Below are 11,980 nucleotides of genomic sequence, written 5' to 3' on the forward strand. Positions count from 1 at the left end.
TGTAATCAGGGATCCTGAATTATTGAAGCTCTTCCCACACTGATCACAGCTATAAGGCTTCTCTCCTGTGTGTATGCGTTGGTGTCTAGTCAGGTGTCCTGAATGATTGAAGCTCTTCCCACACTGATCACAGCTATAAGGCTTCTCTCCTGTGTGTATGCGTTGGTGTCTAATCAGGTGTCCTGATTGATTGAAGCTCTTCCCACACTGATCACAGCTATAAGGCTTCTCTCCTGTGTGTATGCGTTGGTGTGTAATCAGGGATCCTGAATTATTGAAGCTCTTCCCACACTGATCACAGCTATAAGGCTTCTCTCCTGTGTGTATGCGTTGGTGGGTAGTCAGGTGTCCTGGCGTATAGAAATTCTTCCCACACTGATTACAGCTATAAGGCTTCTCTCCTGTGTGTATGCGTTGGTGTTTCGTCAGGTTTCCTGAATTATTGAAGCTCTTCCCACACTGATCACAGCTATAAGGCTTCTCTCCTGTGTGTATGCGTTGGTGGGTAGTCAGGTGTCCTGACGTATAGAAATTCTTCCCACACTGATCACAGCTATAAGGCTTCTCTCCTGTGTGTATGCACTGGTGTGTAGTCAGGTCTCCTGATTGAGTTAAGTATTTCCCACAGTCAAAGCAGGTGTAAGGTCTCTCCCCTGTATGAATTATCTGATGAGATTTTAAGGTTTTAGATGCAGCGAAACTCTTCCCAAACTGAGAGCAGTGGTACGGTTTCTCTCCGGTGTGAATCTGTTTGTGAATTATCAAATCCTTCTCTTTAGCAAAACTTTTCCCACAGTCAGAGCAGCTGTGGTGAGGTTTCTTCCTTATAAGTCTCTGCTGGTGTTTCTTGAGGTGTTCTGATCTGGAGAGACTCTTCTCTTTCTTGTCAGCATCATGTTGTTGAGGCTCCCCAGATGATAAGCCCCTCCCACTTAGAGAGCAACGCTTAGGGATGTTCCCTGTGAAACAAAGACATTGAATAGTTTGGTTTTGCAAATATGGGTCCATAAACAGATTGGGCATTACATGAAATGAATGCCTTTTGTGTCCGTTAGATATTTTTCCAGTGTGCACCAATATTCAATTTTAAATCTCTGTTATATTAAATAAAGTGCCCTTTAATACAGAACACTTGGAGAATTCGATTAATCCGATTTTTAATATGAATAAAGATTTTCTGAAGTGACATTTCAGCATTTTGAGTACGGTTACAAGCGCAGAATAATATGATTATTGTGAATAGTCAATTAGTATAGGAGTTTGATTTAAACGTTGACATGCTTGGAAAGAAGAACAATTTCCCTAATAAACCTGTTTACATGGACACATCTGAAATCAGGCTACCTGATGGGACTTTGATAAATGAAAAAAGTAGGCAATCAAAATATACTTTCTACAACAGCAACCATGTCATTTTTAAAGCATATTTGATTCTGAGTTTGGACAAATAAAGTGTGTATGTGCTCTTTTCAAAGGATGGATCCCAGTCGGTTCAGGGCTATGGGATACAGGGGGTCGAGGGTGGTCTGCCGGGCATTGGGATGACAATCCAACTCGGGATGAGGGCTTTTAGCGCGTGGAATAGTAGGGACCAATTGGAGGTTTACTTAGTAGAAATGCAAATATCATGGTACAGCTATATAGACACTCAATCATCATGTTACTTTTTAATGGTACGTTTACAAACATATATTTTGATAAAAATAATTGAAAGTTGTGTCTCATTATGGTAAGTGGTGAAATAAGTATAGCCAGTTACAATTGTAATGGCCTAGCAGATAATAAGAAAAGACGATCAGTATTTACCTGGCTAAAAGAGAAGGAATATAATATCTATTGTTTATAGGAAACCCATTCAATAGTTTTAGATGAAGTTTTGTGGAAAAAGAACTGGGGGGGGCGAAATATATTTCTCCCATGGGCAAAGAAATTCAAAAGGGGTGATGGTTTTAATTAACAATAATTTTGATCCAAATGTGCAAATTGTCCAAACAGATCCTCAAGGTCGATGGATTATTTTAAATATGGTATTGGACAATAAACAGATATGGCTTATTAACCTATACGGTCCGAATAATGATGATCCAAGCTTCTTTGAAAATATATATAAAAATGTATCAACTCTACAAGCAACACTAGACTATTATTATGGTGGGAGATTTTAATACGGTCTTAAATACCTCTATGGACTGGAAAGGAAATCACACTACAAACTATCACCCTCAGGCACTTAAGGAAATCATGAATGTCATGGATATATTGGAATTAGTAGATGTATGGAGACTCTGTACAGCACTTCGAGATATTAGCTGATGTACGAAGGGCTATATAAAATAAACTTGATTTGATTTAAATACCCTGACCTAGTGAGATATACATGGCGGAGGCTTAATCAAACTAGTCGTCTTGACTACTTTCTTATACCATTCTCTCTGCCACCAAAAGTTTAAAAAGTGTTGATAGAGGACAGAATGTGGTCGATCCTCACATAATTGCCATATATATTACTCTTACAGAATTTCCACGTGGGCGAGGATATTGGAAATGTAATCAAAGCCTACTAGATGATAAATTGTTTAGAACTAGGACAGAAGAATTTATAACTGACTTTTTCAGACATAACATAGGTACAGCAGATCCCCGTATTGTATGGGACACTTTTAAGTGTGCCTTTAGAGGCAATGCAATTCAGTACTCATCTATAAAACAAAAGCAATTTAGATCAAAAGAGTCCATATTAAGAAAGGAAATTGAAGGACTAACAGTACAGTTAGATAGCAATAAAAACGGTACCATAGAGGCACGGAATAAGTTAGAGGAAAAACAAAAAGAAATGGAGGGACTTATTCAAGAAAGATCCAGTGTAATATATTATAAAAAATCAAACGAACTGGATGGAATATGGGGAAAAATGCACCAATTATTTTTCAATCTTCAATATAGAAATGATATCAATTTTTTAAAATTAAAACTTGTTACAAATGATGGAGTCACGCATGATTCACCAAATGATATTTTGAAAGAGGAAGTAAAGTACCTTAAGAATATGTTTTCGTTTCAGGCTCCTCCATCTCCACTAACTGAAACTAATTGTATGAATTTTCCCCCTAATAATAATGTAACATCTGTACAGAAAGACTCATGTGAAGGCCAAATTACAGAGGAGGAACTTTCTTATGCAATTGGGGCATTTAAGGATGGGAAAACTCCAGGGCTGGATGGCATACCAGTGGAAGTATACAAAACTTTTTTTGATATACTCAAAGGACCATTATTAGCTTGCACTCCTCTATAAATGGTAGATTATCAGACACGCAACAAGAAGGTCTGATATCATTATTACTGAAACAGGACCCAAGTGGTATATATAAAGATCCAGTCCATTTAAAAAATTGGAGACCTCTTACACTTCAGTGTTGTGATGCAAAAATCCTAGCAAAATGCTTGGCGCATAGAATTAAAAAAGTATTGTCAGATATTATTCATCCTAATCAGACAAGTTTTTTACATGGACGATACATTGGAGATAATATAAGACAAGTACTAGAAACAATAGAACACTATGTAATATCGGGGACACCAGGCCTGGTTTTCATAGCTGATTTTGAAAAGGCTTTTGATAAAGTACGACTGGAGTTTTTATATAAATGCCTAGAATATTTTAATTTTGGGGAATCTCTTATAAAATGGGTTAAAATTATGTATAGTAACCCTAGGTGTAAAATAGTAAATAATGGCTATATCTCAGAAAGTTTTAAACTATCTAGAGGAGTAAAACAAGGTTGTCCACTATCGGCATATCTATTTATTATTGCCATCGAAATGTTAGCTGTTAAGATTAGATCAAACAATAATATTAAGGGATTAGAAATCCGTGGCTTAAAAACTAAGGTGTCATTGTACGCTGATGATTCGTGTTTTCTTTTAAAACCACAATTAGAGTCTCTCCACAGCCTCTTAGAGGATCTAGATACATTTGCTATCCTCTCTGGATTAAAACCAAATTATGATAAATGTACCATATTACGTATTGGATCACAAAAAAGTGCACATTTTACATTACCGTGTAGTTTACCAATTAAATGGTCTGACGGAGATGTGGACATACTCGGTGTACAAATCCCAAAAGAAAGAAATGATCTCACTCCAATAAATTTTTATAGAAAGTTAGCAAAAATAGATAAGATCTTGCTACCATGGAAAGGAAAATACCTGTCTATTTGTGGAAAAAATCACCCTGATTAACTCTTTAGTCATATCACAGTTTACCTATTTGCTTATGGTTTTGCCTACACCTAGTGACCTGCTTTTTAAATTATATGAACAAAAAATATTCAATTTTATTTGGAACGGCAAGCCAGATAAAATTAAAAGGGCCTATTTATATAACAAATATGAATTCGGAGGGCAGAAATGATTAAATATTAAAGCATTAGACCTCTCACTAAAGGCATCAGTCATACAAAAGTTATACTTAAATCCAAACTGGTTCTCTAGTAAATTGGTACGAATGTCTCATCCTGTTCAAGAAGGGCCTTTTTCCCTGTATTCAGATTACACCTGCTCACTTTCGGTTGTTTGAAAAGGAAATAATCTCCAAAATATCTTTATTTTTCAAACAAGCCTTAGAAAGTTGGTTGCAATTTCATTTTAATCCACCTGAAAGGACGGAACAAATAGTACAACAAATATTGTGGTTAAATTCAAATATACTAATTGATTAAAAAAACTGTATTTATCGAATACATTTTTTAAAAAGGTATAATTTTAGTGAATGATATCATAAATAGGACTGGTGGAGTTGTCACACATGCAGCTAACACAGACATATGGAAATGTCTGCTCTACCCAAAATTACAACCAATTAATTGCAGCATTACCACAAAAATGGAAGAGGCAAGTAGAAGGGAAAAAAAGTAAGGAACTTATATGTCGGCCCTGTATTAAAGAACATAAATGGTTAAAGAAAAGTGTGATAAATAAAAACATATACCAATTTCATTTAAGGACCAAAAAACTGACAGCTGTGCCATATAAATTGCAAAATAGTTGGGAAGAGTGATGCTTAGTAATGATGTTTTTGTGAGAGAATTGTATTTCTGTTTAAAGTTTCACTAAGTCATTGGCACGCCCCCAGGGGCACAGACAGGACCTGGCGTCATGAGACAGCCCTTTTCTATGTTCCGAATAAAACCCCCACCTGAGTTTTCTATCACCAGACCAGCCTACCTCGATTTCCACGAGAGGGCCAAGGTTTGAGACCAGACCAGTACCTCTATCACAGAGGGAAATAAGGTTTACGTAGATTGCTGAATCTTTTAACCATACCACTTGGTTAAACTCTTAGACTATCGATACCGACAGAATAAGAACAAGTCTTTGATATTTATTACTAGTCTGCAGCTAAGAATTCGGTATCATTGAACGCGAAGACCGATAACCGCCGAAACATCTATTCTATAACGACATGAATGAATGTCACTCTGAACTATCCATCCTAACGACGACAAAGAGAAAGAGAGGGCGGACAAACTCTCCAACAGAAACAAGATCCCGACGACTCACTGAGCGTAAATATATATATTGATTGCAATTATTCCAGAATGAGTGAGCGTTCATGTGCAAAGGATTAGCATTTCAATTGTTATAATCATCAACTCTGTAGTGTCTTCTCAGCTGACCCCCACTCCCCTTTTGTCTAACAAGCCGCCATGCCGGTTTAGCCCACTAGGGCACATCCGCTATCATTTCTTTGTAACCATATCTACTTTGTTTGTTTGTGTGATGCATTTCTGTGAGTACTTAGTTAGTAAATAAATTGTTTTAAGACAATTGATGTATGTGTAACAGTATAACTTTAAACCGTCCCCTCGCCCCGACACGGGCGCGAACCAGGGACCTTCTGCACACATCAACAACAGTCGCCCACGAAGCATCGCTACCCATCGCTCCACAAAAGCCGCGGCCCTTGCAGAGCAAGGTGCAACACTACTTCTAGGTTTCAGAGCAAGTGACGTAACTGATTGAAACGCTAGTAGCGCGTACCCGCTAACTAGCTAGCCATTTCACATCCGTTACACTCACCCCCCTTTCAACCTCCTCCTTTTCCGCAGCAACCAGTGATCCGGGTCAACAGCATCAATGTAACAGTATAACTTTAAACCGTCCCCTCGCCCCGACACGGGCGCGAACCAGGGACCCTCTGCACACATCAACAACAGTCACCCACGAAGCGTCGTTACCCATCGCTCCACAAAAGCCACGGCTCTTGCAGAGCAAGGTGCAACACTACTTCTAGGTTTCAGAGCAAGTGACGTAACTGATTGAAACGCTACTAGCGCGTACCCGCTAACTAGCTAGCCATTTCACATCCGTTACACTTCCCTTTGTGTAGTAATATTGAATTTTAAAAGCCTGTTATGGTAAATGAAGTGCCCTTTAATATAGACAACATGAAGAATTCAATAAATCTGATTGCCCTCTAAGGTCAATGTCCACACCCCGCGGACATCTAATTAGCACAATACAAAAATCCCCATAAAAATCCATCTATTTTACATTTTTTTTAACATTTTAGTCATTTTAGCAGACGCTCTTATCCAGAGCGACTTACAGTAGAGTGCATACATTTTATTACATTTTACATACTGAGACAAGGATATCCCTACCGGCCAAACCCTCCCTAACCCGGACGACGCTATGCCAATTGTGCGTCGCCCCACGGACCTCCCGGTTGCGGCCGGCTGCGACAGAGCCTGGGCGTGAACCCAGAGACTCTGGTGGCGCAGCTAGCACTGCGATGCAGTGCCCTAGACCACTGCGCCACCCGGGAGATCTCTTTAGATAGCTAGCTAGCCATTTCACATCCGTTACATATGGATGACTCATAGTGAAGACCGGGTTCGTGCAGATAACCAACAATTTACGACGTTTGGAATGAGACTAACATGAGGTAAAGAATAATTCATTAATCAGAAGACTAAGTGATCAGATATTAAAATATCTGAAAGTTATATTAGGAAAATTATAACTTTGTAATCTGAATATTTTCCTTGGTGCCCCGACTTCCTAGTTAATTACAGTTACATGATTAAGTAGTTTAATCACGTAATAATAATTACAGAGAATTTTTGATAAAGATTAATCTTCAGTTTAATGATGCCAAAGACACAACAGCATGCATGTAAAGCCCTAGTTATTTGGTTACTTTAACAGTAATTTCTGAACATTATTTATTTCATGTGATTAGTGATTCATTTACATCTGTCCCTCATTTTAAGGTCAACCCTGTTACATGAACTGAACTCTTGTTTTAATATGGTGAAACTATTCTTTGAAAAAAGATTGTGATTTTTAATTTTTTTTGCATAAGAAACACTATCTAGTAGTCAAATCAGAGTAAAAACCCAGTGAGCTGGTTCAACTCTTTTTGATAATTCTCTGCTGTTTTGTGGTGGAAAACTGAGCATCTCAACCTTTCTATCCAGACACAGACATGCTAGAAATGTTAAGATTGCATTCAATTACTACTCCCTGTTGCACAATACTAGCTTCCATTCCCCCGGTCACAAGCAGATTCATGGCTGATTTAAAGGACTATTTTAACAATGTAGTGTTTTTGTTGGTTTCACTAGTCCCCTGTTACGGTCAACCCTGTTACTTTATTTGACACATTGGCTATTACTATAGTATTTATTTTTCATTAAACCTCTTGAGATGGCAAAACATGTATTTTATTAAGTTGAACACGTGCTCTTTATGACAGAATGTTAAAATGATGTGAAATCAACCTCTCTTTTTTTTTACCAAGGTACACTTAAAATTGGTTGGAACGACCAGATATTTTCAAAAATATATAATTAATCAATTAATTGTTACAGAAGCAGCCTATAATCTAATCCACACCATGGTTCTTACTTAATGAAATCAAATCTCCATGTTCCTCTTCTCCTTCTCCTCTCTCAGTTCCACTCTGCCCTGGTGTTTTCCTGCAGACGACCAGACCCAACAGTAAAGTACAGGGAGGCGATCGACCTGGGGACTCTGGGAGGGTGGAGGGGAACGGGCTAGATTTGTCCTGTTGGAAGTATTCAACATAGATTAACATTAAACCAAATATTGTATTAATTTAGTCTAAACCTCTGATTCGGGTGCATCCCTCGAATATCCCCTTTTTCCTCAAATGTTGAATCGTTCACTACAACCCACAAATCTAAGAGCATTGGATTGGTGGAGGAATGGGCTAGTTTCCACCATATATCTCATACCAGTCATTTCCTTTCAAACAGAGATGAAGAGGTGAAGCAAGACAAATAAATTGGCCCAGAATCTGGCTTCTGCCTTATTTTGACCAAATATACATTTCGTAAAGATCAGGTTGTTAGGAGTCTAAAAGTAGGACACTTCATATGGGAGTAGTGCCTGGACGTCACTAGTTACCGCAAACAAAGCCATAAACCACGCCCATTACTACAATTGATCTTATTAAAATGTGATTTTAACCTTAACAACACTTCTAGCTCTATGCCGAACCTTGAATAAATGAAAATGCGATATAGACTCATGAGGATGTGGACACACGCATGTCTGCCCTCTCATTGGCTATAATGGTCCCACCTGATCTTGCCTCTTTACCGATTGCCTTCCATTTTTGAAGACATTTATTTTTTGTTAGAGCGGCAACTTGTGTATTTGGTCAAATAATGGATAATGTGTTCGAAATCAGTGAAGGACTATGAACACTGTGAGGAAGGAGAGATAATTAGTTGATAGTCACAGATTCCTAAACATGATATAGTAGTAGGCTACTTTGACGAAGAAAAAAAATCCCAACAAGTTTTACCATCATGTTTTTTGTTGTTGATAAATTTAAACCGAACACAGGAAGTGGAGGATCAAAGACGATGAAAACTAGTCCTAGACATTTTGTACAACACAGCAGGCATATAGACTTACTCGATCCATTGTGGAAGCTATTGTTTCTTTGTATGGAATGAAATGTTGTAGGCTACAGTACAGTACTACTTTGTTGTAGTGTAGAGATAATGACTAGAGAATTGCGTAGAGAAAATTCGATCCCAAGGGTGCAACTGATGCGGCCCTAGACCAGAGTAATCAAACATCTACTTCAATATCAAAACGGAATTAAGTTTGGACAAATAATCGTCTCATGTATCCTAATATTACTTCAGAAAGTTCCTGGATAACATTTTACGTGATCTATAAAAGTCGAGTAAAGTCAAGAAAACGTTCAACGCTTTCGCTAAGAATCTTGTTGTCTGCTGTCGTCTACCCTTGCCTGGCAGTAACTTGGAACACATGCGCAAAGAGGGAGTTTCTGAATAGGCCTCTCCTGAGGGGTGTCTGAGAATTACTACTTCCGGTTTTTGGCTGGTGCTATAATGACAGCTACTGTACACTACCAGCACACATAGGACAAAGAGCTGTTTATGCAAGTCTTTGCAATGGGTGCATCAAACCTAATTCACAAGTAATTCTCCTGTCAAAAATAAACGTAAGTCCAGTGGTGGAAAAAGTACCCAATTGTCATACTTGAGTCAAAGTAAAGATATAGTAATAGAAAATGACAAGTAAAAGTGAAAAGTTAGACTTTTACTCAAGTAGAATTTTAAAAGTATTTGGTTTTAAATATACTTATGTATCAAAATAAATGTAATTGCTCAAATATACTTAAGTATTAAAAGTAAAAGTATGAATAATTAAAATGTCCTTATACTAAGCAAACCAGACGGGAAAATGTTCTTGTTTTTTAAATTTACAGATAGGCAGGGGCACACTCCAACACTCAGACATAATTTACAAACAAAACATTGGTGTTTAGTGAGTCTGCCAGATCAGATCAAGTAGGGATGAACGGGATGTTTTCTTGATAAGTGTGTGAATTGAACCATTTTCTGTACTGCTAAGCTTTCTAAATGTACTTTTGAGTGTCAGGGAAAATGTATGGAGTAAAAAGTATATACTTTTCTTTAGGAATGTAGTGAAGTGAAAGTAAAAGTTGTGAAATATATAAATACTTAAGTAAAGTACAGATTCCCACCAAAAAACTACTTAAGTAGCACTTTAAAGTATTTTTACTTAAGTCTTCTAAACTAAACTACAGCCAAATATACTGTATTTATAACTAACTCCCTTCTGTCTATAACTTGTATACAATAAAATAAAGATGTTATTTCAAAATAACAGTTAACATAATGCTTTATAGCTACAATATAGCTAACGTTAGAGAACTAATGACGAGCTCATCTCTGCTGCCTGGATGCTTTCACGTTTTTCTCGTCTGGGTTTTTGCTGTTAGCTATCACATGGACACGCAGTAGCCTACTGCAGTAGTCAGACTACACAAATTACCCAAATGTTATTTTTACACTGCACAAATATTTGAGAACAGTCAGCCCTCGAATGCTAGCTAACGAACGTTAGTTGGGATGTAACATTGACACTGTCTGTATGCTGACTACAGGTTTAACTAACGTTAGTTGATTGTAACTCTGACACTGTCTGTATGCTGATTACAGGTTTAACTAACATTAGTTGATTGTAACTCTGACACTGTCTGTATGCTGATTACAGGTTTAACTAACAATTGTTGATTGTAACTCTTAACACTGTCTGTGTGTTGACTACAGGTTTAACTAACGTTAGTTGATTTTAGCATTGACACCGTCTGTGTGCTGATTACAGGTTTAACTAACGTCAGTTGATTGTAACATTGACACTGTGTGTGCGGACTACAGGTTTGGAGCCCACTCTAAAAGATGAACCCTCTATCCTGACACCTCTGGATCAGTGCTGCAGGTATAACATGGTACATAATTAAACATTAAGACGCAATGAGTTGTGTTGTCATGAATATATATACTCAGCTAGAGGAGACAACATGATAAATGAAAAATATAATTTATTCCTCTTTACCAACTTTGACTCCATTTCTCTCTCGCTCTCTTTCTCCTTCTCTAGGATCCGTTGCTCCACCCTACTGTCTCTGTCTGTGTCTCCTCTCCCTGCCCCCAGTACATTCTGTCATGTCATGAGGGACCTCCTTTTTCATGATCCTCTATTCCCAGTGGCCCCTCTCCGAGCTGCAACTCTCCGCCCTGGACCGTCGCCTAGCGACCGTGCTCAGAACCTTGAGCCGTCGCCAGGGGCGACAGTGTAGCCGCCATGGAGGAGGCGAGGATGATGTCACTCATTACAAGACCGTGGTTACACCTGTGACACATGCACAGTACACTCTTCCAGGGTTCTACCTGGAACCAAAAAGGTTCTATGTGGAAGTGAAAAGGGTTCTTCAAAGCGTTATCTTATGGAGAAAGTCAAAGAACCCTTTAAGGTTCTAGATAGCACCTTTTTTTCTAAAAGTGTAGTGTTGCCACGCCCACTCGACGACAACACTTCAACCGTCAAAAGAAATTGTCCTGGTGCATCACCATGGTGTTGATGAATTGTGTGACGTCATTGCATCGGCAATCCACAAAACTGATATAAGGACATTTGGAGTTTCTGGCATCATTTGTTTGATTTCTAACTATTAGAGGATTGCTGCATCCCAAATGTCAACTGACATTCAGTACCAGTGAAAAGTTTGGACACACCTACTGATACATTGTAGAATAATGGTGCAGACATCAAAACTATGAAATCATGTAGTAACCAAAAAAGTGTTAAACAAACCAAAATATATGTTATGTTTTAGATTCTTCAAAGTAGCCACCCTTTGCCTTGATGACAGCTTTGCACACTCTTGGCATTCTTTCAACCAGCTTCATGAGGTAGTCACCTGGAATGCATTTCAATTAACAGGTGTGCCTTGTTAAAGGTGAATTTGTGGAATTTCTTCCTCAATGTGTTGCCAATCAGTTGTGTTGTGACAAGTTAAGGGTGGTATAAATCAAATAAAACTTTTTGTCACATGCGCCGATTACAACAAGTGTAGACCTTACTGTGAAATGTTTACTTA

The 11,980-nt window shown here is 38.1% G+C and overlaps 1 protein-coding gene and 1 long non-coding RNA gene across 2 annotated transcripts in view; one reads left to right on the top strand and one right to left on the bottom strand.

Annotated features, from left to right (window-relative positions):
- The window catches only part of LOC120032417 (zinc finger protein 883-like), a 74,046-nt gene extending 64,952 nt beyond the window's left edge, over positions 1–9,094 (bottom strand). Inside the window, exons 1-2 of the mRNA XM_038978521.1 lie at positions 8,956–9,094; positions 7,918–8,077 (exon numbers count right to left, since the gene is read on the bottom strand). Coding sequence (XP_038834449.1) covers positions 7,918–8,077; positions 8,956–8,964 — 169 coding nt within the window. The 5' untranslated portion in view covers positions 8,965–9,094. The remainder of the gene's footprint in view (positions 1–7,917; positions 8,078–8,955) is intronic.
- On the top strand, positions 8,651–11,634 carry LOC120032421. Its single transcript, XR_005473825.1, has 3 exons — positions 8,651–9,514; positions 10,758–10,818; positions 10,981–11,634. It is a non-coding gene; the product is annotated as an uncharacterized LOC120032421 (long non-coding RNA).
- The last annotated feature ends 346 nt before the right edge of the window (positions 11,635–11,980 follow it).

This window comes from Salvelinus namaycush, chromosome 39, assembly GCF_016432855.1.
Source record: "Salvelinus namaycush isolate Seneca chromosome 39, SaNama_1.0, whole genome shotgun sequence".
In the NCBI taxonomy this organism is placed as follows: Eukaryota; Metazoa; Chordata; class Actinopteri; order Salmoniformes; family Salmonidae; genus Salvelinus; species Salvelinus namaycush.